This window comes from Pyrgilauda ruficollis, unplaced genomic scaffold (assembly GCF_017590135.1).
Source record: "Pyrgilauda ruficollis isolate IOZ18807 unplaced genomic scaffold, ASM1759013v1 scaffold16, whole genome shotgun sequence".
Classification (NCBI taxonomy): Eukaryota; Metazoa; Chordata; class Aves; order Passeriformes; family Passeridae; genus Pyrgilauda; species Pyrgilauda ruficollis.
Window position 1 is genome coordinate 12256674 of NW_024514764.1, and position 26473 is coordinate 12283146.

The 26473-nt window shown below is 50.7% G+C and overlaps 1 protein-coding gene across 2 annotated transcripts in view; it reads left to right on the forward strand.

Annotated features, from left to right (window-relative positions):
• AXIN1 (axin 1) overlaps nt 1-24935 on the forward strand; it is a 70239-nt gene extending 45304 nt beyond the window's left edge. The window contains exons 4-10 of one of the 2 annotated variants that reach the window (XM_041462465.1): nt 1388-1484; nt 8899-9036; nt 14533-15086; nt 17385-17561; nt 18163-18408; nt 23532-23699; nt 24478-24935. In XM_041462465.1, coding sequence (XP_041318399.1) covers nt 1388-1484; nt 8899-9036; nt 14533-15086; nt 17385-17561; nt 18163-18408; nt 23532-23699; nt 24478-24604 — 1507 coding nt within the window. In that variant the 3' untranslated portion in view covers nt 24605-24935. Of the gene's footprint in view, nt 1-1387; nt 1485-8898; nt 9037-14532; nt 15087-17384; nt 17562-18162; nt 18409-23528; nt 23700-24477 lie in introns of both variants that reach the window. The other variant, XM_041462464.1, reaches the window with a different exon arrangement.
• Nucleotides 24936-26473: the final 1538 nt, after the last annotated feature.

A 26473-nucleotide genomic window follows, 5' to 3' on the forward strand; every position in this document is an offset into this window, starting at 1 on the left:
GCCTGCACCTGCATTTCCAGGGAGCCAGCAGGGCAGCCAGCATGATGGGAATGGGAATGAAAGCTGGTGGTGGTCATCCTCACACAGGCTGATGCTTGAAACTCAGGGGTTTGCAGGCCCTGTGGGTGAAACTGTTTGGTTTATGTTCTGGGGAAGCAGCTGGGGAGGGGGATAGGTGTTAAGGACATTTGGCCTGTGCAAACATCTTGTGTGGTGAGATGTGGCAGGACTGGCTCGTTTTCACAGCTCAAAGGGGTGCAGAGTTGGTAGAAGATGTGAGTGGGAATTACGTGGTAGCTGGGACAAACCAAATCCCTCCATTTGTTTTTATCCACCTCTGTGGCATTGCATGGCCCTCCCAAGCAGTTACCTCTGCTGAGTTAGGAAAATGTGTAAAATGAAAAAGCTCCAAATTGTCAAGCTCCAGAATGGCATTTGTTTTTGAATTTGTTGATTTTCACCAGATAACACAAGGTCACAGGAGGTGGGTCTGTGTCCTTTCATAACTGGGCTCCACTCACTCATCTTCTCCTGGTCCTTGTGTGTGAGCAGGGTGGTGGCAATGGTGAGAACAAAAATGCACTTCCTTTCTTTGCCTGAAGTCACACTTAGGCAGTGATGCTTTGCCTTTTGGGGTGCTTAGCAAAGCCAGGTGCCTCTGACCCACTGACCCCTGTGTACCAAGGATTGTGGCCACCACTGTCTCCTTCCTCTACAGAGACCTCTGTCACCACCTCTTTCAGCACAGGCACAAAGCCAAGCAGAGCTGGTTCATTTGGATGTGACTGCCCATGACATCCCTTCCTAACCTCATCCATCCTCCTCTGGGGAGGGGCTGATTCTTCCCTCCAGCAACTCCAGTATCAAGCCCATGATTTCTGACTGAGCTAGAGATTGCCTTGGGAGCAGTGGAGCCTATACCTCCTTTGATAAGCCATTTGAGCAGCTGTCACACTCTCTTAAAAATATATACCTTGTTCCCTGGCTGAGCTCCCTTTGGAGTAGATGCTCACGGAGCTCCCACTCCTCCTTCTCCCCCCTCTCTTAGCCTGCCCTGTGGTTTAATGTGTACATTACAGACTCTTTATAGAAAGCAACCAACTATAAAAGGTACCAGGATGCAGTCCAAGTCCTTCTCCCTGCCCTCTGCCTTGAGCAGCAGTCACAGGAGCCCTGCCTCACTCTGCTCCTGGTGGATGCTGTGTAAGTCCTCCTGGCCCCCATGCCAGAGCTTTTTTGGTTCAGGGACCATTCCCTGCATGGATACTCTGGGCATGCAAACATGAAGGGGTTTCCTACGGACACTCTGTGTCAGCAAGGCTTGAATGAACATAACGTGTCAGAGAAAGGCACTAAAGCAGGGTGTGTTGTTGTTTTATTCCTGCAGGGATGGGATCCCACCGTACAGACTCCGAAAGCAGCATCGCAGAGAGATGCAAGAAAGTGCCAAAGCAAATGGACGCGTGCCACTACCTCACATTCCTGTAAGTAGCACTATCTCCTTCCCAGGGGTAAATATGCAAAATATGTGAGATCTCTAGCAGACAGTTGCTCTGCTTGTGCTTGAGTTTAATCCTCCTTAGTGCTGTATTCACTTGAGGGTGCTTCAAGATTACATACATTGTGCTAACAAAAGGTTTGGAGCCTTCTGCCAAACTCACCATTCCAGGCTGCCCAAAACACAGGATTTTTCTTAACCATTCAGTCAGTAGCTGATTATTTCTCCTGGATGAGAATGGAAGCACTGGCTGCCATTTATCTGTTAGCAGTTCCTTGCCCTCAAGTGAGCTGGAGGTGTTTGTGGAAGGTGTAGGAGGCTGTTGGACATGGAGGCTGATGCAGCTCTCAGACAAGGTCAGCTGGGGAGAAGTGCAATGGTCCCCAGCAACATTTCTGCACTGAGCAACCAAAGGAGCTGTAACCTGTTCCCAAGGACTCAGCAAAGCTCACTTGGGGACACATGGCAGGAGGAAATAAAAGCTGCAGGAGTAAGTGTGTCATTTATCTGACACTGTCTCTTTGCTTGCTCCAGGTAAGCAAACAGCCTTTGGAAGATGAGCGCAACTGCTAGGGGTCTGCATCACCATCTGCACCTCTCCTTATTATTGTTTTCTTTTTCTGAGAAGTTACAGGTGACATTTAAGATCTAGTAGGGAATAAAGGTGCTTCTTTCCTCTTTGGACAGCTGGACTCCAGCACATATCAAATAGGGAGAGAAAAAGCCTCCATCTGTTTTTTCCAGAAGCGTCTTCAAACTTGACGCAGCTGTTCCCATCCTGCCTGCTCAAAGCAGCACAATACCAGCAGAAATACACCCTTGTTTTAATCTGATTTAAAAGAAAAAAAATCCTCACCAAAACCACCACTCTTTGTTTTGCCTTTTAAATTAGATTATTTTCCTTAGATTTAAGAGGGTCTCCTGTGCTTTGATCACTGGGTTGACAATAAAAGCCCTGGCTGCAGACGCTCATAGCCATCCTAGCTCAGTCACCTCTCTTTTCACACAGTTGCTTTCACAGTGTGGTTGCTGTTGAAAAGGCTGGCTGGGTGCCTTTTTATTTCACTTGATGCCGTTTTTACTGTAAGCATGGCTTTGTTAGAGTTGAAGTTTGAAAGCTTGGCCTTTATTTTTTGTTGTTATTGTTGTTGCTGTTCCCCAACAGTGGGAACTACTGACTGAATATTCTCCGACTTCAAAGCTTGTCAGTGGCTTTACCTTTTGGATAAAAATAATAGTGGCTTTCTGTCGATGGTGTGCACTGGCAATGCCTCGATGAACTGCAGGTTATAAACTCAGAGTATGAAGCATTAAATATGTATAGTGAGCTCTACTTTAACGAACTTCCATCTGCCAAACATTTCTTTTGTTGAACTGAATAAGTGTCATTCCAGCAGCAGTTCCTTGCAGGCTAATTAGTTTTACTTAGCATTAAATTTTATTGACCCTTTTGGAAACTTTAAAAACAGGGTAAAAAACAAGGTTTCAATTGCCCACCTGCTGCTTATAAATTTTTATATTATCCTATTTACCTACACAGTCTTTTAGAAATACATATTCCTCCTAAACTACATGCAGACACTTCACAAGGATTTTTTTGTGAAACATCCACTGTTCCCATTAGGTTCTGCACTGTAATTTTAAGTCCCAGGGGAAAAGGCATCTTGACACATATTTATATGGGAGCCGGGGACTGAGAAGCTGGGTTAGTTCTAGTCTTTCTTCAGGGAAGAAAAGTTTAGTTCAGACACTCTGGCACCTCCTGCCAGCCAATTACTGACACAGAACTGGCATCGACTTCAGAGAGGCACTGTTCTGCCCTCTCTTATCAATCAGCCAAGAAAGGAGAAGGTAATTAGACAATGTGTTTTGACAACACCAGTGTGAAATGTTATAAAGTTACTCTTTAAAATTCAGCTCTAACTGCGCACTCTTTGAATTAAACAGCACAAATTAGCAAGGAGCCATGCAAATGTTCCTTCAAGTGTTGCTTTCTGAAGCCAGTGGTTGGGCTATCCCACAGCCCATGGCTGAATCAGGCTGGACCTGGGGTTAGCTGCTTCCAAACGTGTGTCAGTGACGAAATCACAACCTCTGAGTGAAGGTCTTTATGGACTCCTATCTGCAGCATAGCCAGAGTCCATGCTGATAGTGCCTGCAGAATGCACAGCATGTTTTCCTACTGATAATAGGGAACCTCCTACTTCCGAAAGTCATTTCAGAAGTCCTTTACAGACCTTCCCGTTCCCTGACAAATGAGTTATGGGGCTATTATGCAAAATTCTGAAAGGACTTATATTGCTTTTAATAGCAGCACTTGTAGTTAAGTCCAGAAGCTATAAACTGCAGTGATTATATGTTCAGAGGAGGCTGCCCGCTGGTCCCAGCAGCCGTGCTGCCTCCAAGTAGTGACAGCGTGTGCTAGCTATGTGGAACACCCTCTTCAGCAGCAGGACGTGTATGGATGGCCCTGATCTGCGTCTTCCACACTTAGCAGCTCACATCTTCCACACTTAGCCAGTCACCAATGCTCTAAGTTTGGAAAAGTTGTGTTCTGTGAAGTGGCGCTCTGCCCAGGAATGCAGTGGGGGAGGCTCTCCAGCAAGCAGGGAGACCTCTGGTTTGTGCCTCTGGCAGGAACACATTACACAGAGAGTGAGTGTTGCTTTCATGTGGTTTTCCATTTCTCTCTTGGATTTGAGCAGAGTCTTGGAGCACCAAGGAAGGAAAGAGCAAGCAAATTCCAAAAGAAAGGGAGAAAGCCCAGAGCATGCAGAGCTGTACCTGGCTCTGGCATTCATCTGTTCTCAGGAGAGGATGGGAGATCCTCCTTCTCCACAGCAAATTCAGAAAAATCCAACCTCAAGCATTAAGAGCTGGTGTTTGGGAGGTTTGTTAACTCATAAAGAATCCATTTCGTGGTGTTCTTGCCGTAGCTTGGTCATGGGGTGGGAGCTCTCCTGTCCTGTCGCACAATCAAGGGTGCTGCAGGGTGGCTTCTGCGGTGTTCCTGAGTGGAGCAGAAAGTTGTGAGTGACTACTGGGCTGTGCTGTACAAGTGAGGAGTGCACAGGAGGAGCCTGGTCTCGTGCTGCCTGGATAACTGCAGCTAAATGAGCTTTCTGCTCCTGTGAGTTGGGAACCTGCTCGGAATTCCCATCGGCTGTTTTATGCCATTTTCCTCAAACAGCAGGACTCCTTGCTAATCCCTGAATACTGCTAAACTGGATGCTGAAATCCAGCTATCTGTGAGCACTGCACAAGTGTTTCTGGTATGGAAACACCATTTATCCGTTAAAAATTTATGTCACAGAGGAATGCATTAATCTAAGAAACATAGAGGTTCAGAAGTTCTTTTCTCTTGGCTTCTCTAGCCTGTCATCTTCCTTTCATTTCCAAGACTGACTTGTGATCTAACAACAGCCCCTCAGGCATCATGGAGGCATCAAACCTCTTGTAGAAGAGGGAGATTTACCAGCACAGAATTCTTTGGCCCAGTCACATCTGTCAGAAACAGTTCAGCCCAAACCACAGATCCCTGGAGCTGCTTAGCAAACCTCTACCCAGTGTAATGTTGAAAAGCTTCCTGTTTCATCTTAGAGCAGTTGAGGCTGATGCTTCCCAAGGGGAACCTGCAAACTGCAGTGAGATTCTTCCCTTTCAGCCTTTTCACATTTCGATGCTGGTGTGTTCTGATGTGCAGCTTGGTCCTTAAACCTCTGCTTCTCAAGCAAGGTGAAATCCATCAAAACCCAAGAGCTGCATCTGCCTCATGGAGCGAAATCCATGGAATTCCCACTCCATCAGCTCCAAGAAAGAAGGGAAAACATGAGGGCAGTTGCCTAGTGGAGCTATTGGAGAGCTTGTGTATCTCACATGTTCTTAGCAGGCTGCTTCTTCACAAAGGTACCAGAGCTTCAGGACACTTCATGTGTCAAGGACAATGTTCTAGTGATAGGTACCCCAAGAAGTCCTTCTTCAGAGCTGTCACAAGGAAAGATTGCTTCATCTAGACCAGGTCAAGCAATTTCTACTTTTCCCAATCCACCTGGCATTCAGCCTCCTATCTGTTGTCCTCTGCAGCTTCCCCAACTCCACGTGGTTTGGTTCTGGACAGACCTATCTAACTGGTGCCGTTAAATAAAAGTAGATGGGTAATTAAATAAAACATTAGACTAAACACTACTTTAAAATGAAGCACTTCCTTTCTGAATTGTTGATGTAGAATTTCCAGAGACCTCATTCTGGTCCAGACTGAAGGGCTGGATCCCCAAAAACCAACCAGCTCTTGGGACAGACCCTTTACTTGGAACAAAGGCATTTTTAGCCCTTCTGATTTCAGAACAATAAGCAGCTTATTTACAAGTCCCTTGGCAGGACTCTGTATGCCCATGGGAAGCTGGGGGCAGGTTCAAAATCCTGAAGCCCTGAAGGATCCTGCTCTGGGTACAGGCTCAGACTGGCTGGTCTTTGATGGAGCATATTTCCCCTGTCTCCGTTCTGAAGTCAGGCCCATCATTTGATAAAGGCTTCAAACACTTTGTTGTCTTAAGTCTTTTGAACCAGGTCAGTGCAATCCATGTTTGCTGTCTATGGAGGCAGAGAGAGCCCTCAGCAGTTATCTGTATTGTTTCAGCACAAGGAATTTGCGTTCATTATTCTGCAATACTGTTAATTTTGGGGAAGTCTGTGTAGCTCATCCTTTGAGCTAGGAATAAAGTCAGACCCATGGTGATGTTCAGAGCATCATCCTGCTCACCAGCTCTCTTGAGTTACCCTTACAGGTACCCACCAGGACAGCACAGGGTGTGTGCAGCTGGTATCCATAGGGTGAAGTGAGGTTTATTTCAGTTGCACTGATCTCGGATGCTCTGGGAGACCCTTGCAGAGAGGGCTGCATCTTGCACCCTCAAACAGGCTGCTGAGGCCCTCTGCAAGCTGTTGTGCTGAGTGGGAAGCTCCAAGAACCAATTGGGTTTTGCAGATGCAACAGTTTTTCAGAGAGGGAAGAAAACAAGCTCATCCTAAAGATTCCTGGGTTCAATTATTGTAGTTTCTGTAGCTGAGCTTCAGTCACCTCCAGACTTTGAGAGACTGTGGATAAACATGCTGAGGTACTAGTTGTAAAAGACCCAGAATCACCTTATTTTGAGTTCCCTGGATACAGCATTGTTGGGCCTGCAGGGAACCACCTCGTGGTGACAGGACTAGGACACTCAGGTTAGCAAACTTCAGCCCTTGCACCCACTGCTACCACAGGTTCAGGAGAGACTTTGGTTTGGTGTGCTGCCCTGCATCAAAGGCTAGGGAAACAAAGGGTAATTCTTTCCCAGTTGTGCTTGTCTGTGGCAGCTGCACCAGGGAGATCCAAGACTGTAGGTGCTGAGCTCTGAGCTGCCTCTTACTAGGCTTGTTAAGTGTCTAACGGAGCAGGGCCTGGTGGTGCCATCCATAAACAACCACAGGGAGAGTTGGCATCTGAGGTGGCAGGAGGGAGAGAACACGTCACCCGGCAGGCTGGGACTTGTCAGGCAAGGGAGAGAATTCCCTCCTTGGGAATTGCTGCCGTGGCCTCACGAGGAAGGGTGGGTGGTGGTGGTCACGGGATTGGGGTTTCTGAAGGAAACAGGATCCCTTAGCCAGAAGTGCTTCCCAGGGCTGTGCAGGAGAGCAGGGAGACATCCTGAGAAGCTCCTCAGGGAGTAACAGAGCAGGAACCAGCTCTGCCACATCTTCCCCCGTGCTGGAGCACATCTGGAGTCTGTTTCTGCACTACACAAAGGTGAAACATGCTACTTTGGCCCCTCTGCCAGTATCTTAAGACTGAACATCGTTTTTGTTGATTTTTTTTTCTTTTTTTTTTTCTTTTTCAGTTTAGCTTTTTGTGATACAGGCCTTTGGTTGGCAGAGCTGAAGGTCCTGGTGGCACTAAAGATGTCATCCCAGGGTAGTGACATCACCTCCCTCATGTTGTGCCCTCTCCAGTGGCTGCAAGGATGGAGGGAATGGCTGGGACTGTTGCCAGCTCAGATGGGTCAGTGGGATTGAGATTTGCAGGCAGGCTCAGGAAGACCCATCCCTCTTGGCAAACAAAACAAGCAGCGCTTTAACTGGGACCTCTGCAACCCAACTGGGGTGTCCTGAAAAAGTCTTCAGCTCCTTGGTGTCATCAGTGGGTTCTTGCTGCCTCTGGTTTTCTTCCCTGCCTTCCAGCTGGCAGAGACAGAAAAGCCAATGTGATTTGCATACTTTTGTCAGGTTTTGAGGCAAAGCAGCATTTTAGTGTTCTGCTTTGATCTTCTGGCTGGCCTGGGAGAAATTCGGGTGGTCTCTCATCCTCCTTTAAAGTTTTCAAGCTCAGTGTCTGCTTCTGATGCTGCATTTGTTCTTCTGCTATGAATTATCTCACATCTTCACATTTAATTTTGTCTCTGGTCCTATAGAGTGTATATTTCTCCCGTGTTAGTATTGAAATATTTGAATGCAGAGTTTTATGCTGTTGAATTTCCAACTATTTTTCCTCCAAATTAAATTTTTATCTCTGCCACGTCATTTAACTTTTTCTACTCTTAAAAAAAAAATACAGAAAGGATAAAAATGAGGGGGAGAATGCAGCAGCTGATAGCTTCATACTTCACTACACAAACTTCTTATCCCAGAACCCAGGAATTTAGGGTAACAAAGTAACTCAGCATAAGGAATCAAGAATGGCCTTGAACTGCCATAAACATTCATTTATCCACCCAGAGCAGGCAAAAAATGGCACCTCTGTGCTTGTAAGAGTGCTGCATTGATAAAGCAAGCACAGAATCATTGCACAGCTCTGAAAAGCTGAGATGCAGTCCTGTAGGATCCTCCAACAGGAGAGGATGCTTTGTGGGAATTGGGACCTTGGCTGTGGGCTAGATTTGCAGAGATTGGCTAGCACACACTGATCCTCCTGCAATAAGCTGCATAAGTGTGCACTAGAGTCCTCCCTTCTACCAAACTGAAAGTGTAAGTGCTATAAACAGGAGGTTTGAGGGGTTGAAAGGTCTGTACATCCTTTTGCCACCCTTTGGGACCAGGATATTCCTGTTGACCATGTATCCACTGGCAGAAAAGCAAGCACTTCTATCCCTGAGTGGAATTTGGTGCCAAAAGAGCTTTTTGAATTGCAGCTCCAGAAAACCTTTCCCTTAGATGGGGTGGTGTGTGGAGCTGGTGCCAGCTGAGGAACTCGTGGAGGTGGTGGCTCAGCTTCCAAGCCCCCAGGTCCTGAGTTGCACCTGAGTGCCTGCCAGCCTGTCCTCCCCCAGCTCCCAGCGGAACGACCGGCATTTCCAGTCCTCAAAGGCTCCCCGAGAAACGTGGGATTCCTCATTCATCCATTGCTGAGCCCTGCTGTGTTCTCCCTGCAGCGTACCTACCGAATGCCAAAGGATATCCACGTGGAACCAGAGAAGTTTGCTGCAGAGCTGATCAACCGTTTGGAGGAAGTACAGAAGGAACGTGAAGCAGAGGAGAAGTTGGAGGAGCGCCTTAAACGCGTTCGAGCGGTCAGTGATCTTCTTATCTCCTCTGCCAGCCTGGCACTCTGCTTACCCTGTACCACAGGGAGCTTGCAGCTGCTGTGCAAGCAGCTGGGCTGGCCAGTTCCCTGCTCCACTGCCGTGGGCATCAGTGGCACAGGGCTCCTGGAGGCTCCTGTACCCCCTGCACCTTCCACAATGCTGTTCCCCTATCCATGCAGGGCTCTGTGAGCTCCAGTGCTCTCTCCCTGTGTAAAATACCAGCCATGGCACAGCAGTGCCCACTTCTGCCATCACTCGGGCTGTGGATGCTCTCCATCACCTTCTTTGGTACCCTGACTCTCCTGAGTTTGTGAGCAATTTCTGGGTACTGTTTAAGAGGGGTTCACCTTCCCATTGGAGGTTGTGTGTGATCTCTGTTTCCCCCAGAGAACAGTAACCAGATGACAGATGATGTAATGCTTGGGGATGTTTGTGTCTGCTATCAGGCCATTTCTACCACAACCAGAAGGGTTGTGCCCAGCAGCGCACATCCTAGAAATTTTGGAAGTGGTCAGGTGTGGCAGTGAAAAGCTTTCCTGGGCAGAACAAACACACTGACTCCACTGGGATACCTAACCAGTGGCACTGAGTGCTGAGCCCTGCTACTGCTGGGACCCCAGAGCCTGAGGATTTGTTAGATGAACCATGGCAAATGTGCAAGGCCTTTAGCTCCACAACAAGCTCCAGGAGGGAGAGAGCGAGGTCCTGGTCATCTGGGATTCCCTGTGTGAGACCCCCTGTTCAGCAGTGTTCACATCATAGCTTTTCTTCTGAGACACTGCATCTCATGGTCACCTGCACATCTTGTGGTGGGGATAGAGGAGAGATCCCAGAGGACACCATGGTGTTACTGAGCATCACTAGTTCAGTGTAACGTGCTGTGTAACCTGCAGCCCTCCCTTAAAGCAGAGGTGTTGGTGGCTAGCTCAGCTGGCTCTGTGCTTTCAGGGAGGTTGAGTTTCTGGGGCTCCAGGAAATAACCTTCAGCCCCGTTGGAGTATTTTAAAATGCTCATCTAAAAGCTCTTTGAACAGGAAAAAGCTGTAGGTTGTAGTGTTAGCCTTAAACTGCATCTGCATTTCAAATGCAGAGAACAGAGGAAGGCAGAAGGATCTGTAAGGTCCCATCCATCTGCAGGTGTTTTCCAGCAAACTCCCTACACCTCTGCATCCAGCAGAAAAGGCCAGCCAGGTGCTATTTTGGGATTAGATTCCTGTTCTTCTGGAATTGCACCATTCTCCTGTCTGGTCACTATTGCTTTCTAGACAAAGACAGTGTAATCAGCAGCATTTTCTGCTAACACAGTCCTAGAACACACTTCCTCCTCGTCCCCCTCCTCCCATGGCTGTGTTGCAGCCCCCCCTGTACTAAATTGCATTATCCCAGCCCTCTGTCTCCTTGAAGAAGCTGCCAGTAGCAATACCATAAAATCAGCAAAAACCTGTGTGCCAGAGAATATATTTAAGTCTGTTTAAACACATTTTTGTGTGACTTAATCTATTTTTAAACCCAGGACTCCCACTAATGCTATATATTAAACCTCTTTGCTGTCTCCAGAATGTATTTCATTGACTGGCTGGCATCTGGCATTAGCCATTCAGGAAAAACTCAGAGTAAGCAATTGTAGCTTTTTTAGGTCAGCACTCAAGGTGCAGGAGCTGCTGGTATCAGCAAGAGGGAGAACTGGAATCCTGATAGATCACAGGGCTTTTTTCTGTGACCTAAACACCAGGGCTGCAGGGTAACCTTTTCCCAGGTCTGTATGGCTCACTGCACAGCAGCACAGAGAAAACCAGCAGTATTAGTCACACTGAGCAGTTACCAGCCTAACAGAGAAGCTGGAAATATTTTGCAAAAGCCAGGGGAAAAGAATTTTTCTCCCCTCTAACGAGCAGCCTGCAGGTTCCCTTTCAAAGCCTCATCATGCAGTAACATTGAGAGGAGGCATCTGATTTGAAGCCAAATGCCTTTTACTGAAAAGACTGTCAGGTTTCTGCTTTACAAAAAAGCAAAAGCTGAATTCACTAATTATTCTGAGAAACGTGGGAGAGGATTAGAGGATGTGCACGTTCCCATATTAGTTTTTGAGACACTTCAGCCTCGTGTCTGTGAATGGAATCTGCTGTCACAGAGATCAGTATTGGATCATACAGATCACTCAGAACCGAACAAATGGAAGATAAGCCAGGGGGAAGCAAAGCCTCCAGTGAGATTCTCAGTATTTGAACATGAAACATTGCCTGACTAGAGAGAGAAATCATTTGCATGCTGATCGAAGAGGCTCTGGTGCTTAGCAGAGCTGTTTTCACTTCCCAGCCAGCAGCAGCCTGATGGGTGGGACGGGGGGAGGCAGAGGAGGAGGCGTCCAGCGAGGTGTCGCTGCCTGTGGCTCATCAGTGCAGCTCTCAGCTCCTCGTTCAAAGGGAAGGGCACCCCCAGCCCTGCCGGGGAGTAAAAATAGCTCAGCACTCTGCAAAGTTGGAGCTGCATGTCTGGCTGCGGCTGCCTGTGGGAGCTGCTGGAGGAGCTCTGTGACAATAGCGTGTCAACAAAGCACCATCTAGTGGTGATGGCAGCGGGGCTCCCTGCCCGCCCGAGTGTCACTGCCTGCCCGGATCGCTGCCCGGCTGTGCCAGGGTCACAGCCGGCTGTGCCAGGGTCACTGCCCGGCTGTGCCAGGGTCACTGCCAGACTGTGCCAAGGTCACTGCCCGGCTGTGCCAGCATCACTGCCAGACTGTGCCAGGGTCACTGCCAGGGTGTGCCAGGGTCACTGCCAGGCTGTGCCAGGGTCACTGCCCGGCTGTGCCAACGTCACTGCCAGACTGCGCCAGGGTCACGGCCAGGGTGTGCCAGGGTCACTGCCCGGCTGTGCCAAGGTCACTGCCAGGGTGTGCCAGGGTCACTGCCAGGCTGTGCCAGGGTCACTGCCCGGCTGTGCCAGGGTCACTGCTAGACTGCGCCAGCATCACTGCCAGGCTGTGCCAACATCACTGCCAGGCTGTGCCAACATCACTGCCAGGGTGTGCCAGGGTCACTGCCAGGCTGTGCCAACATCACTGCCAGGGTGTGCCAACATCACTGCCAGACTGTGCCAGGGTCAGTGCCTGGCTGTGCCAACATCACTGCCAGGCTGTGCCAACACCACTGCTAGGGTGTGCCAGGGTCACTGCCGGAGTGTGCCAGGGTCACTGCCAGGCTGTGCCAGGGTCACTGCCAAGCTTTGCCCATTGCCAGGTCTCACACAGTTCACTGTCAAGCTATGCCCAGATCTCCACCAGGCTCATTTCCAGGCCTTGCCCAGATCTCCACCAAGCTTTGCCCAGCTCATTGCCAGGCTTTGCCCAGCTCACCACAGCAAGGTCCCAAAACACAGCTCCAGAGCCCACACCATGTATGTTGTTTTTTTCACTGCAGCCTGAGCAGTGAAAAGATTCAGCAGAATTGGTTCCTACAACCTTGACTCAAACCCTTGCCCTGCTTGAGGAAAGACAGCAGGTTGGGATCAGCACCCCAATTCCTTCATTGACTGCTGTTGTGCCACTATTGGGGTGTTCCTACTTGATGTGAGGTTGAGGCCAGTGCTGGGGTGGTAAGGCAGGTCCCCACAGACCAACTCCAGGAGCAACTGCTCCTGCCTGTGGTCCTGCTTGGGGTCCAGATCTGCTCAGTGACACGGATGAGCTGAGCTGACATGGACTGAGAGCCTTTTCTCCCCTTAGCCCATCTGGTCTCAGTCTTGAAGCAAAAGTCCACATTACCTGCAAAATGGAGTTCTAGGTAGCCAGAGGATTTCCCAAATCCCAGGCACCCATTTGGGTGGACCAGCCTAGGCTCTCACTCTCATGCCACCCTGCTCAGGTGTGACAGCACTGCCAGAGTTCTGGGCTGAGCAGAAAGGACATGCTGCCATTCCTCAGGGATCTGTGCCAGGGTCAGGTCCTGCCCTGCACATCAGTTGTGTTTAAACCTTGGAGGTACCAGCTCCTGCAGCCTCCCACGTGCTGAGGGTATCACTGGGTATCACAAACTGCTAATAAATGCTCTCCTCAGTGGCAGGGATGTAGTCAGCACATCCCTCACCATGCCTTGTCCCTGAGCTCAGTGCCCAGGGCTGGTGGCTGGCGAGCTGTGGCCTGTGGCTGTAGATGAAAGGTGCCTCTGAAGCTCCTCAGAGTGATCTGTAAGTGCTGTGTCCCCTCCAGACACCAGCATCGTGTCACACCCCCAGGCTTACAGCACCCACGCCTTTGGCACTTTGAAAGCCTGGCATTGTCCTTGCTTCAGGCCTGAGCCCCCAGGTGTGACACTGGGAGGAAGTCTGTTATTTGCTTTCCTGCTGTGTGGTTGGCAGCTGAGACTTTGAAGCTGGTTAGCAAGTGGTGGATGATGGCATCTGACAGGCAAAGCTGATGGGAGTCGGTGTTTGCCAGTGGATGCATTTATCTGGCAGGGCAGAGATACCCTGTGCTGCAACTGATTTCTTTACTGTGCCAAGGGAGGAAAAGAGCAGGATTAAAGGACTCACTGGAATCCTGATTATGTAATTAAAACAAATAGGAATCCTGACTTCCAATAAAGAAACTTCATAAATACCTGAGTTTATGTTGGAGCGTAAAGTAGTCTGTCAGCATCAAAACTGTGGCTGTCAGCATGGAGGAGTTTAATTCTTCCTGGCAAGGACTTAAGAGTCACTACCAGCATGTCCTAGACCAGTGTGAGCTGCAAGAACAAGCAGTTAGTTCCAACCCATTTCTTTATCTGCACGAAGTGTTTCACTCCAGCCTTAGCATGCCCGGGAGAAATCAATGTTTGATTTCCAAAACCATTCATGCAGCTGTCGACCTTCACTTGCTCCCTCCTGTTACAAGCCTTCTCTTGGCTTTCCCTTGTGAAACAGTCATTTGGGTGAGAAAACCCCCCTGGTCTCACCTGACTCAGAGCTGATTTGCTGCATATCCTGTGGCTCTGGGCTTTATCTGATGGGCTTTGAAGCAGTGCCTTACCAAAGGCACGTAGGAAGCTGAAGGTACACTGTGGTAAGTTATGTTTCTGCTGCTGGTGGTTGCAGAACCACCTTCAGGGGACTTGGAGTAAGGCTGTGCCTGCTCCAGTTGAGTTGTTAGGCTTGTCAGCTGTGTTTGTAAGCCTGGTTGTGATGTGTGGGCTGCCTGGCAGAGCTGCTTGGGTGGTGTGTGGAGAACATTGCTAATGGTGGCTCAAGAAGCAGATACAGAGACCTGAGCTGCTCTGCTAAGTGGCACCCAGACTGCACAGGCTTGGCTTGAGCATCCTGTCAGTCTGGGACAGGTCTCCAGAGGGATGGTGGATCTCCATCATCTTAAAGGTTTTCAAGATCTGACTGGACTAAACCAGGCATGGTCTAAGGGTTAGCAGCAGTCCTGCTGCGGGAGAAGGTGGGACTAGGGACCCCTTCTACCACTCCAGTGTCATTCTCTGATTGTCCCTGTGTTTCTTGCAGGAAGAAGAAGGTGAGGATGCAGATATCTCTTCTGGTCCCTCAGTCATGAGCCACAAGATGCCTTCTGCCCAAGCCTTCCATCACTTTGCTCCTCGTTATGCTGAGATGGGCTGTGCTGGGATGCAGGTGAGAGATGCCCATGAAGAAAACCCCGAAAGCATCCTGGATGAACACGTGCAGCGTGTGATGAAAACTCCAGGCTGCCAATCTCCAGGACCTGGTCGTCACTCTCCTAAGCCACGGTCCCCAGAAAGTGGCCACTTAGGAAAGCTGTCAGGGACACTAGGAACAATTCCTCCAGGGCATGGCAAGCACGCACCAAAATCAGGAATGAAACTGGATGCAGCTAACTTATACCACCATAAACATGTCTACCACCACATCCATCACCACAACATGATGAAACCAAAAGAGCAGATCGAGGCTGAGGCCACGCAGCGGGTGCAGAACAGCTTTGCTTGGAATGTAGATTCACATAACTATGCAACAAAGTCACGAAACTACAGTGAAAACTTGGGCATGGCCCCTGTCCCCATGGACTCTTTAGGCTACAGGTGAGTCAAGGAGCACCCAGTAGGATTCCCAAAGCCATGACTTCTGTAGGAAGCTCTTCCATGAACAGGCTGTAGCATGTCAGGGAAACAGCAGTTGAGTCTTTTCCTGTGTGAGCTCATGCTGGGACATTGTTTGAGGGCTCTTCCCCTTCAGAAGAAAATGGATATGCCCTGATAACCAGAAATGGATATGCCCTGATAACCTTTATAGAGTCATTTTTTATCTCTGATCTGGTACTGAGAGACCCTCTAACCAGGATTTTTATTTGCCTTGGTTCTAAAATAGATTTTTCTGCTCCTTAAAGCAGTGGAGAAGCTTAGAAATTGCAAGTGCTGGTCTGCTTCTCCATGCACCAGGAGTTGGGTGTTGGGGCTGTGTCTCAAGGTCAGGGTAATAGAAACAGGTCTCTTAAGGTGTTTATGAGAGGACAAAAAACCCCACCTCATTTGTTGCAAGGCTGAACCCATTTACCAGGAGGGCTCCTTTCTCTTCCTAACAAAGCAATGGACACTGCAGTGCTGGCCTTGCAGCCAGTCCCAAGGGGATGTTCTCCAGGGTAGGGCACCCTCTGCCCAGAAAAACTGCATTGCAGGCTGTTGTCCATCTTTCCTTGGCCATTTGAATTCCTCCATCCCTTCCATGCTGCAGGCAGAGGGGGGAACTCCTTTTCTGTGGCAGGTTTTGCTGGTCCTGCTGCTGGGTGACTGCAAAGGTGGGAGTGCAGCTTGGGGCTGACCATGGTGAGGAATGGGGATGGAGCAGCCAGAGGGGACAGCTGGGCTCACCCTGGGTGTGTCTGGCACCCCTGGGCTGAGGCTTTGGGATGTTTCTTTGCAGTGTACCAGGGGTGGGACAGTTAGTGAGGGAAGGTTGGCTTGGTCTGCAGCAAGCCAACCTTCTGGGGTGGCAGGGGGGAGGCAGAGTGCAGAGGCAGCCAAAGCAAACTGCTCTTCAGGAGGGAGAGGCACTTAAATCCACCAGGTTTGTATGGGGAAAGGGCTGTTGCTTCAACAGAGATGAGCATGGCCATGCTGGGCCAACCCAAAGCCCCATCTAGACACAAGATTTCCTTCTAGCAGCAGCTGCAGCATATATTTAATGAGATTTTTAAAGGACACACTCAGAGCTGTCCTTCCTCTGGCACAGACTCCCAGTTCCTGGCAGTCCCTGAATTAGAAACTTCACAAGACAAGGATTTGCATCCAAATGGTCTTGTTTGGCAGCCAGCAGTCTCTTGTGGTGGCTTCTCTCACTCTTTGTTGAACCCAGCTGGTGTTCTGTTCCCCCAGCCCCCCATGACGCTGTCTGTGGGTCAATGACAACCTGCAGAAAACAGCATTATTTTGTTTGCACTGAACCTGATGCTGCAGAGTTGCATTTGATACCCAGTAGTCCTCATGCTGGGAGAAGCAGAGACGTTGTCAGCTTGCCCTGCCTTTTGTAGATCTGCAGCAATTCCTCACGAGGCTTTTTCCAAAAAAAAATCAGCAAAGTTATCCAAGGGATTGCTGCTCCTGTGTGGTGTTCAGGTTGTTTTTCCTGTGTATGTTAGTGACCATGCAGGAGCAAGGTCCTGTGCAGTAAAACAAGTAGATGATTAGGACAGTGGAGTCTCATGGAATGACAGGCCAGCACAGGAGAATCCTGCATGGCCTCCTGAGCATGGGGCTGCTTGGCTGGGCACGTGGCCACGTGTGCCACAGTGTTCCTGCAGGAGCCTTTGCTGCAGCCACAGGTGTAGCCAGAGTGTTGGCTGCTACCTGGCATCCCTCTGCCTGTGGTGGTAGAGGTGGCTGGGCTTCCCCCTGGGAGGCAGCCCACCCTGCTAGGATGTGATCTTCCACCATGAGGTGAAGCCTCGTTCAGTTGAGGGTGAGAAGCAAACTCTGGGCATGACAGGTCAGGGTTTGGGGTATCAGTGAATCTGAGGGTGATAGAAAGGACCCAGGTTTCAAGCAGTGGTCAGGCATGGAGAGACAGACAATGAATAACCTCCTGCTCTGAGCAAAAAAATGGGGATTTAACACAACCCTTCTCATGGCAGGAGATCATTTGACCAGAGGAGAACCTCCCACTCCCCACAGGTTGTTGGCAGAGAAGTTGCTGTGCCCAGGTCTAGGTAGTCTTACTCTTAGCCGGAACTGTGGCATAGGTGGTTTGAGCTTTGGTAGAGCAGGGAGCCGTGGAACGTATCTGTAGATAGATGTGTCCATGTCTGGAGATAGATGTGTCCATCCTCTGCCCCTCTGGTGGTCGGCATAAGCAAAGCACTAACGTCCCAAGCTTTGTTCTTGCAGTGGGAAAGCAAGTCTGCTCTCAAAAAGGAATGTTAAGAAGACCGATTCAGGGAAAAGTGATGGTGCCAACTATGAGATGCCAGGTTCTCCTGAAGACGTGGAGAAAAACCAGAAGATCCTTCAGTGGATCATAGAAGGAGAGAAGGAGATCAGCAGGCATAAGAAAACAAACCATGGGTAAGGGCTGGCAGAACAAGGGATAACAACACTCTTGTATTGCATCCCTGCACAAGGGAGATGTGTCAGCAGGCTGCCTTTCTCCCAGACATCTTGGGAAGGCAAGAATCTACCACACAAGTGTTTAGACCCTTAGGAGACTGAGGATTACCGGGGGGTATGAGGGCTGTTGTTTCTGAAGGATAACTCATGGCCATGGCAGGAGGTTGCAGCCCCAGGGCAATCTTGGAAATTGCTGCTGTGGTTCCAAGGTGGATAACATGGCACATGGTAGGCAGGGGAGGGCATCCTGTGGGAGAATGCCACAAAAAATGGAGCTACCTTTTCCTGAGTTCATTTTTATGTATGGGATTGATGGGAGCCCTCACATTTATCTGTGGGGCTTGTTTCAGGGTTGGGCTGCTCAGGATGTGAGTCCTGTGTCTCAGGACTTGCTCAAAATCTTCTTTAGATTTTGGTGTTGCACCCCTCTCCCTTGAAAGCCGTGCTGTGAGGAGCTTCCCAGTGGTGCCTGTGTCCAGCAGCAGGTCCATCTGGGAATGACTGTGTGCCTGTGCAGAGCATCTCAGTGCTCCATGTAAAGCATTGTGTTTGTGTGTAGCTCTTCAGGTGCTAAGAAGCAGCTGTCCCACGACATGGTCCGGCCCCTGTCCATCGAGCGACCGGTGACAGTGCACCCGTGGGTCAGCGCCCAGCTCCGCAACGTCGTCCAGCCTTCCCACCCCTTCATTCAAGATCCTACCATGCCACCCAACCCAGCCCCCAACCCTCTCACCCAATTGGAGGAAGCTCGCAGGAGGTTGGAAGAGGAGGAAAAAAGGGCTGGAAAGCTCCCCCTTAAGCAAAGGTAGGATGATGATACGGTCTGACTCTGTGTGGGAGGGCTGGGAGAGACTGCTCTGAGGGGTGTCCGTGTCCTCTGCTCTGGTCTCCAGCATGCAGAAAGGTCACAGAAGTCTTCCTCAGTCCTTCTGACATGGTGGTGCAAATGGCAAAACACACCTTGAGGCCGTGGGCTTGTGATGGAGAGGCTGGAAATGCTCCTGGCAGGATGGGAAGGGGCTGGGCAGAGGGAGCACATCTAGAAGGGGCATGGCTGGGAGAGCTCTGTCCCCTGGTGCTCGCTGGCTCTGCACTCATTCACAGTCACACAATGACTTCAGATCTTGGTGCAGGAGCAGAATTCATCAGGATGCAGCAGAATTAAGTGCAGAAGACAAATCTGTCTTTGCTCTTTATCTCCATCTCGCACAAGCTTCCAGCAAAGGCTGCTGGTGGCCTCTGGATGAGAGCTCTGGAGCCCTCCTGCAGCAGCTCTGACTCTGCCTGACCATATCCAAGTCACTGCATCTTTCTGTGACTCAGCTTAATGGCTGTTGCAGAGCTCATTTTCCTGCTCTGTGTTATCTTTCAGGAGACATCATTTGCAAGGCACATGGAGCTCTCTGGTGAAAAGCGTTTTGGAAGTGCTAGATAATTACTGTTAACAGCTAAAAGCACTTTGTCCATTAAAAACCTTTCACAGCTCTCCAGCTGTTCTCTGAAAACTTGACATTTTGCGGTCTGACTCGTAGAAACACAAATGTAATTTAAAAAATAAGCTCTTAATTGACAGGCTCCAGTTATTTTTGCTTGCAGTGACCATGTAGTAGATTTCTGTGTATTCATGTCAGAGCATTGATTGAAGGCCAGGTAATTAGAGGGCTTTCCCAAGCCAGGTTAAGCCAAGTTTATGTGATCTACCTTTGGCGTGTGTAATTGGATAGGGTTTATTAGTAGAGTCACTTATAGTTGTACTAAATTCATGCACCTTCCCCAGAAATGTCTGTACACACTTTGAAAACAGCAGCCTGGGCTATGCAGTTAATATTCTGGCACTAATTTGGCCTGTATTATAAGAGTGGCTTACAGAGGAAGCCCATGGTGTGTGGTAAATGCCAGGCATGCCAGCAGCAGGATGGGCTGAGCAGTCCCAGTGCTGGGCTGCTCTGATTCCACTGCCTCTCCACGAGGTCTGGCTCTTCTCCCAGTGATGCAATGATCCCCCAGTCCTGCCCCATGCCTGGAAAACCAGAGTGACATTCACCAGTAGGGAACTGCTTATGAAAAGTAGATGTGTCTTGTGTCCAGTAGCAGGCAAAAATGGATGCAGTGGTCCCCAGGGAGCCAAAGATTTCTGGATGTTGAAATCTCTGTGCTGGATTTTGGTAGGATTGGCTGCTACAGCTGAAGCACACCTGAGCTGGCCGTTTTTAGAAATCTCCTGCTCTGGTTAGCCCAGGAGCCCACCTTGAAATAAATCCCACAGCTCAGTGAGAACAAAGTTGAAACTGAGAGAGGAGCTCCCATGAAAGCACCATTTATTTCAGTCAGGAGCTTTGAAGAGCTCTGGGAAATTGGAGCCAGTGTCCCAGGTTTGTCAATAGCCTTGGGGAAGCACAGAGAGGTGGAGGTGAGCCCAGAGGTGTCCTTGAGGCTCCAGTTGAGCTGGCTGTGGGTGGAGAGCACACTGTGCCAGCTTTCTACAGCCAGACTGGCCTTGCCAGCACAGTTACCCAGCTCTGCAGCCACTCCCCTCTGGCACAGCCCTCCCAGCAGTGGCCTTCCCACCAAAGCTGCCCACTGCCAACAGCCCTGCTCCCAGCCCAGCCCTGCCCCACTGTAAATCAATGAGGCACCTGCAGTGACTGTGCTGGAAATTGTAAATATTCTTCCAGAAAAAGCATTTCTCTCCCTATTTCACAGCATTTGGAATGACTCTGATCTCTGAGATAGCAGCCTGGCTGCTGCTGGCAGGCAATTCAGGATTGACCATCCAGTGCTAATGACCTGCAGATCCAGCAGCACACCAGTGCCCAGCATTGGTGTCCCAGTAACCATCAGGTTTTTCCATGGACAGGTTTTGAGCCATTTCCTGTAGCTCAGTCTCACATTTCACAGCTGGATTGTATTAATTAATACTCGTTCCTCAGAGAAAGGATTTTTTGCAACATTCAGCATGAGATCACTTTGAAATTAATTGTGTGGGCCCAGGATTGGAAGAGGAGCAGAGCCAGTAGCTGGGACACCCGCTGAGGTAACATCTGCTGGGTGCATTTTGGGCTTTCCAGAGCTCTCCAGCCCCAGGGCTGAGTTGGAGCAAGCTGAACACCTTTGCATCACAGCAAGGTTGGATTGGTGCTGCAAACCAGATGTGGGTTCCCTGTCCCAGCACTGGTGGGATGCACAATTGTGGGTCAGGACTGGGGTGCAGATGCCGTGAGGGGGATGAGTGCTGCTGTTTCCCTGCTGGATGGTATTTTGTGCTTGTGACAAACACAGCAATGGGAGGTGACCTCAGAAGGAGCAGGGTGTGGTACCTGGCAGTATTTCTGGGTCACACTGACACCCAGGAGATGGGTGCAGGTGGCAGATTTAATGAGGCAGGGCTCAGAGTCGGTCTGATGGCCTTTATGTGCAAGCCAAAGTCTCAGGAGATCTCCTGGCAATGACGAAAGTGGAGACAGTTGTGTTGTTTCATTCTCCTTAGGGGAGCTCTTGGAAAATTACATTGTCAGTGATTTCACATTCATCAGCTCTGCTTCAGCCTGCTAGAAGTCTATGGCTGCAGTTTGGTGTGTGTGTGAGTTCTGCTGATAGAATTAAAGCAACAGGAAAATCTTCTCTTGGTACATTGGTGATAAAAGGAAGACAGGAAAGTGTGGGCCCTTTGTGGGAGGAGATGGGAGACCTGGTTACCTGGGGCATGCACAAGGCTGAGGTACTCAATGTTTTTTCTGCTTTGGCCTTCAGCACTTAGTGCTCCAGCCAGAGCACCCGAGTTACAGACAAAGGCAGGGACTGGGAGAAAAAAGAGCCACCCACAGTAGGAGAAGATGAGGTTTGAGACCATCTAAAGAACCTGAAGGTGCAGAAGTCCATGGGACCTGATGAAATCCATCCACAGGGCCTGAGGGCACTGGTGGATGAAGTGTTTGAGCCACTGTCCCTCATATTTGAGAAGTCTGGACAAGTTCCCACTGACTGGAAAAGGGAAAGCGTAGCCCCCATTTTCAGAAAGGGGGAAAAGGAAGGCTTGGGGAGCTGAAGGCTGGTCAGTCTCCCCTCTTTCTCTGTCAAGATCATTTTCGAGCATCGCTTCAGGGATCATATTCAGGGCACATCTCACTGGAGTCAGGCTGAGTACATTCAGGAATGGCCTTTCAGTGTGAAGTGCACAGCAGGAGGAAGGACACTCCCAGCCACTGGCACAGTCCCCCTCTTGCTTCTGCCACAGCAGAGCTCAGGGGTGTCCTGTCCTCTCCATCTCCCCAGGCAAAGGAGAGCAGCAGCCCTGAGGAAGCAGCTCTGCTCCTGCGCCAGGCTCGTCATCATGTCCCCAGGTCCCCAGGCACACAGCAGTCATGACTTGTCTCTAGCAGGATTAAGAGAAGCTTAGGGTCTTTGAGGTTTTCCAAACCCCTTTAATTAACTTCTGGCTCACAGGATTCACAGAATTTGCCTGAATTTATGACCCATTTTTCCTTTAAATAGCTTATATTTTTTTTTCCAAGGATGACTCAATTCCTTAATGTTTTTCTAGCTAAAGGGCATCCTGTATTTTGATACAGGGATGGGAGAGGCTCTGAGAGCTCTGCTGGCACCAGGAGCAGACCCTTGCCCCTCAGAATGCTGCATCTTCTCCAAAGGTCTCACAGGCAGAGCAAGCACCCAGAAGATTGTTCAGCTGAACTTTAGACCTCTCATGCCTGTAGGAAGAGGTGGAAAGGCTGTGTCTGGTGTTGGTTTGCAGGGCCAGTGTTTATGTGGGCACACCATGAAAAGGTGCTCTGCCCGCCAGCCACTGTTTAAAGGTTAAGGTCAGAGTCATTTCCAAAACTGCGATTACCTCATGTGCTTGGCAGATTCTATGGTTTTTACAGCAATTTTCCAGTCATGTAAATACAAAATCATCTTTTTTTATCCAGTGTGCTTTTAAAATATTTTTTTTTAAGCTGCCAAATGTGTTTTATGTGACTTTGAAAGGGAAGGCTGCCGCTGGCTCAGACCACGCATGCCAAGGTACCAATTTGCGTAGGCTGCTCCAATGTTTGTGCAGCGTTTTCAGCACCCCAGATGAAAGGCTCTGCAGAAGGGCAAAGTACCCTGAGCTGAATTATTGTTGCTTTTGTCTGACTCTGAAAAGGATGAGGACTGGGCTGACAGTTTCAGTCTAGTGATGGCACCACATAGCTGAACCTGGTGTGTGGGCTGGAAGCAAAGACCAGGCTAACATTTTGAGAGCTGGGAATACACAGGAGGTGTAAAGTCACTGAGATTTTGGGGATGGTAGCTGCCTTGGCACCCTGCATGGACAGGGCAGGCAGCAGAGTCTCCAGGACATGCCATGCTGGGAGCTCCATCCCCTCAGACCTCCACGTACTCTGGGAGAGGTGCCCAGGGAACCTGTGGGGTTCAGGAACATCCTGCCTGCAGATTTGGGCCACTGGAAAGTCCTGCTGGACTGTTCTGGCCATGGTGACAATAATCCCAAGCAGTCTGGGCACTGTCTGCATGGTCATGCCCTGTGGGATGGCGCTCCAGCCCTGTGTGCTGGTGGGCACCAGGAGCATGGTGAGATGGTGATGGAGATGATGGTGACCTGGCGTGCTCTGGGCTGTACCCTCTCAAAGCCTGGAGACAGCACAAGGGGACTGAGTTAGAACCTGCACCCTCCTTGTAGCTTTGTCCTGGCCTCGTTCAGCCTTTCCAAGCGCTCCTTGACCAATCTCAGTGCGTGTCTGCGTGCCCAGAGAGCTGCTGGTGGGAGCAGGAGATGCTCAGGGACTGCACTGCATTCCCACCAGCCCATCTGGGGGGCCCTGACTGCCCCTCTCACCCAGCAGCCCCGAGCCCTGCCAGGTACCCCGCAGGATGGTTCTGAGCCCCTGGGCTGGCACTGAGCAGGTCCCCTGTGTGTGTGCACAGCAGGTTGAAGCCCCAGAAGAGGCCGGGCGGCGGCGCGGCGCAGCCCTGCGAGAACATCGTGGTGGCCTATTACTTCTGCGGGGAGCCCATCCCCTACCGCACCCTCGTCAAGGGCCGCGTGGTGACGCTGGGACAGTTCAAGGAGCTGCTGACCAAGAAAGGGAACTACAGGTAAGGGCTGCTCCCCACCTGCCAGCTGCTGTTGGTGACTCCTGGCAGATGCCACTGCCAGGACACAGCGGCGTTGTCCCCGCAAAGGGGAGGGTGGGTGGAGGTGGGTCAGGAGCATGCTGTGCTTCCTCGGAGCATGCTGTGCTGGGGATGTGGCAGCATGGCCAGGGCGCCTGGGCTGGTGAAGAGGCAGGTTAGCAGGGGAGAGGGAGGTTGGGTTTTGTAGCAGAAATGTCTTGCGTCGTGGTTTGCACCTCCAACAGGAGCTGCTGAGCTGCCCTGCGAGTTCCTGGGCAGGTGCAGTCAGTGCTCAGTGATGCTGTGGGGACTAAATTCAGAGCTGTTTTTGCTCCTCTCAAAGTTCCCTTTGGTGAGGGTAGGGAGGTTGGGTCCTGCCAGAGTCCTTAAGCAGTCAGACATAGGGCATGGAGCTCTCCCAAGTTCCCACTTCCAAGTAGGAGCTGCCACAGGAAAACCTGCCTAGAAATGCTTCACTAACACAGGTGCCTCAGCCACTGCTTTTGGGAGAGCTGTGAATGGATTCAGGGCTGAGCTCCTGACCATGCTAATATGGATCCTGGCCACTTTTTGTGGTCACTGTTGAGGGCAGGGGCAGGAGTGTGGCCTCAGTTCCCTCCATGTCTGAGGGAGTAGCTTCTTGTGTTCCACAAGCTCAGAGCCATGGAAGGGCTGTACCCAGATTTGGGGATTATGGTGCCCTATGACCATTCACCTGCTTTTTTTCCCTCTCCCTCTTCCACATTTCTGTTTTTTTCAGGTATTACTTTAAGAAAGTGAGCGACGAGTTCGACTGTGGTGTGGTCTTCGAGGAGGTGCGGGAGGATGACACCATCCTGCCCATCTTCGAAGAGAAGATCATTGGGAAGGTGGAGAAGATTGATTAGGCTCCAGGGCAGTGAGGACAGGACTGTGAAGGACTCTGGGACCGGAGGAGAAGGCCTGGGGCGGATGCTGGCAGTGCTGCCACCACGGGCACCAGGCGAGCCCAGAGCAGAGGGCGGCAGCTCTGCTTTCCAGCACGGATCTGGGCAAGCTCCAGGATGCCAGTGGATGCCCTTTCACCCCACAAACCTGCCAGTGGGAGCCTGGGCTCCCTCTCCATACCGAATATAAGTGTAATGTAGCATTGTACAGTGCATTAGAAAGTGTAATATGACCTTGTTTACTAAAGCTGCATATTTTTGATATATTGTAATAAAAGGAAAATATTTCCAATGTCACAGTGCTCTTATGTAAATGTAAAACATACAGGTACTGCAGAACTCACCCAAAGTGTACAGCCATCCATCAGACTCCAGCTGCTCCGCGCTTTCCCGGCACCCTGCCCCGTTCTCCCGGCGTGGATGGCTTTGGAGCACCGTGGGGTAGAGCTGCCCTCACCCCACCAGCATGGAAGGGGCCACCCCGCTCCAATGGGGCTGTGAAGATCATTGAGCCATTTGGAAGGAGTCATCTGTGGCCTCCTCAGCAGGCTCAGCCGCTGGACGTGGTAGGATGGGTCTTTTTTTCTCCTCCTGAGCTTCCTTGCAACCGAGTAAATCCCCGGGAGATAGAAGGGTCACTGCGTGTTGGGACAGGGGGCTTCTCACAGAGCAAGGAGCAGCTCAGAGCCAGGGTGGCAGGCTGGGTACTGGCATCCCACAGCCTGCACACTCCTGTGTGTCCCCATGGAGAAGGGATTGCTTCCCAGGAGGGTGCTGCAGTTCTGCAGAGCGCTGGCTCCTGTGTGCCTGGTGCAGACATGCCCAGACCCCTGGGCCAATCTCTGGCTTTAGGCAGGGCTCTCTTTAGGAGAGCCATAATGGGGAAGCAGACATTAAAGCTGAAGACAAAATACGTTTTCTTTTGAGTCCTGCATCTTTTGTCAGCTTCTGTGTCTCAGGGGAGGCAGCAGGAGGGCACTGCACCAGAGGGGTGCTTGATGCCAGTTTGTGGCTCATGCAGGGCCTGCAGGCAGCCCTGGGAAGCCTCCTGGGCTTACTCGGCTGCAAGGAAGCTGGGGCTGTGCCGGTGCTCCCCCCATCCTGTCCTCGCCCAGCCCAGGCCCTGCTGCTCCAGCACAGCCACACCTCTGTGCCAGCTCTTTTAGGGAGCCCTTGCCCACCCACCCGGGGGTGGCCCCGGAGCCCGGGGCTCCAGGGTGGCGCTGGCCCTGCTCAGAGCCATGCCCAGCCCAGCAGTGTGGAGCTGCTGGGACCCCTTGGCCCCACGCCGGGATGGACTGCGCCTGTTGTACGTCACCGAGTGCCTTTAAACACGGGTCTGGACTTGCCTAAAACACTGTGTGAAGTCCAGCAAAATCTGCAAATGTTTTCAGCCCGGGAACAGTGTCACGAGGGGTTTTACTCCGTTTTTTGAAGTTCTGATGGTGGTGTGTCTGGTGAGGTTGTTGGCATGACTGAGATTTCCGTCCCCTCCTTTTTTTCGGGGGGTCCCTGTAAATATGTACAGTGGCCGTGCAGCCCCGGCATTTCCTCTGCATTCTCATGTGCTGACTTGTACAATGATCTTTTCAAAGGTACTTGGATAAAATGAAATAAAACCCCACATCCCACTGCCTGCTGCTTTTTTTCCTTCCCTGTGGAGCAGGCCCAGGCCCTCAGCAGCCTCTGGGATGGACAGAGGATGGGGCAGGATTGGTGAGTGGCACAGGGTGGAACTGGGGCCGCTCTGGGCTCCCTGGAGGGATGGCTGAGCACAGCCTGGCCCAACAGGACCGGCACGTTGCCCCTGAAGGAATGTCTCAGCAGAGA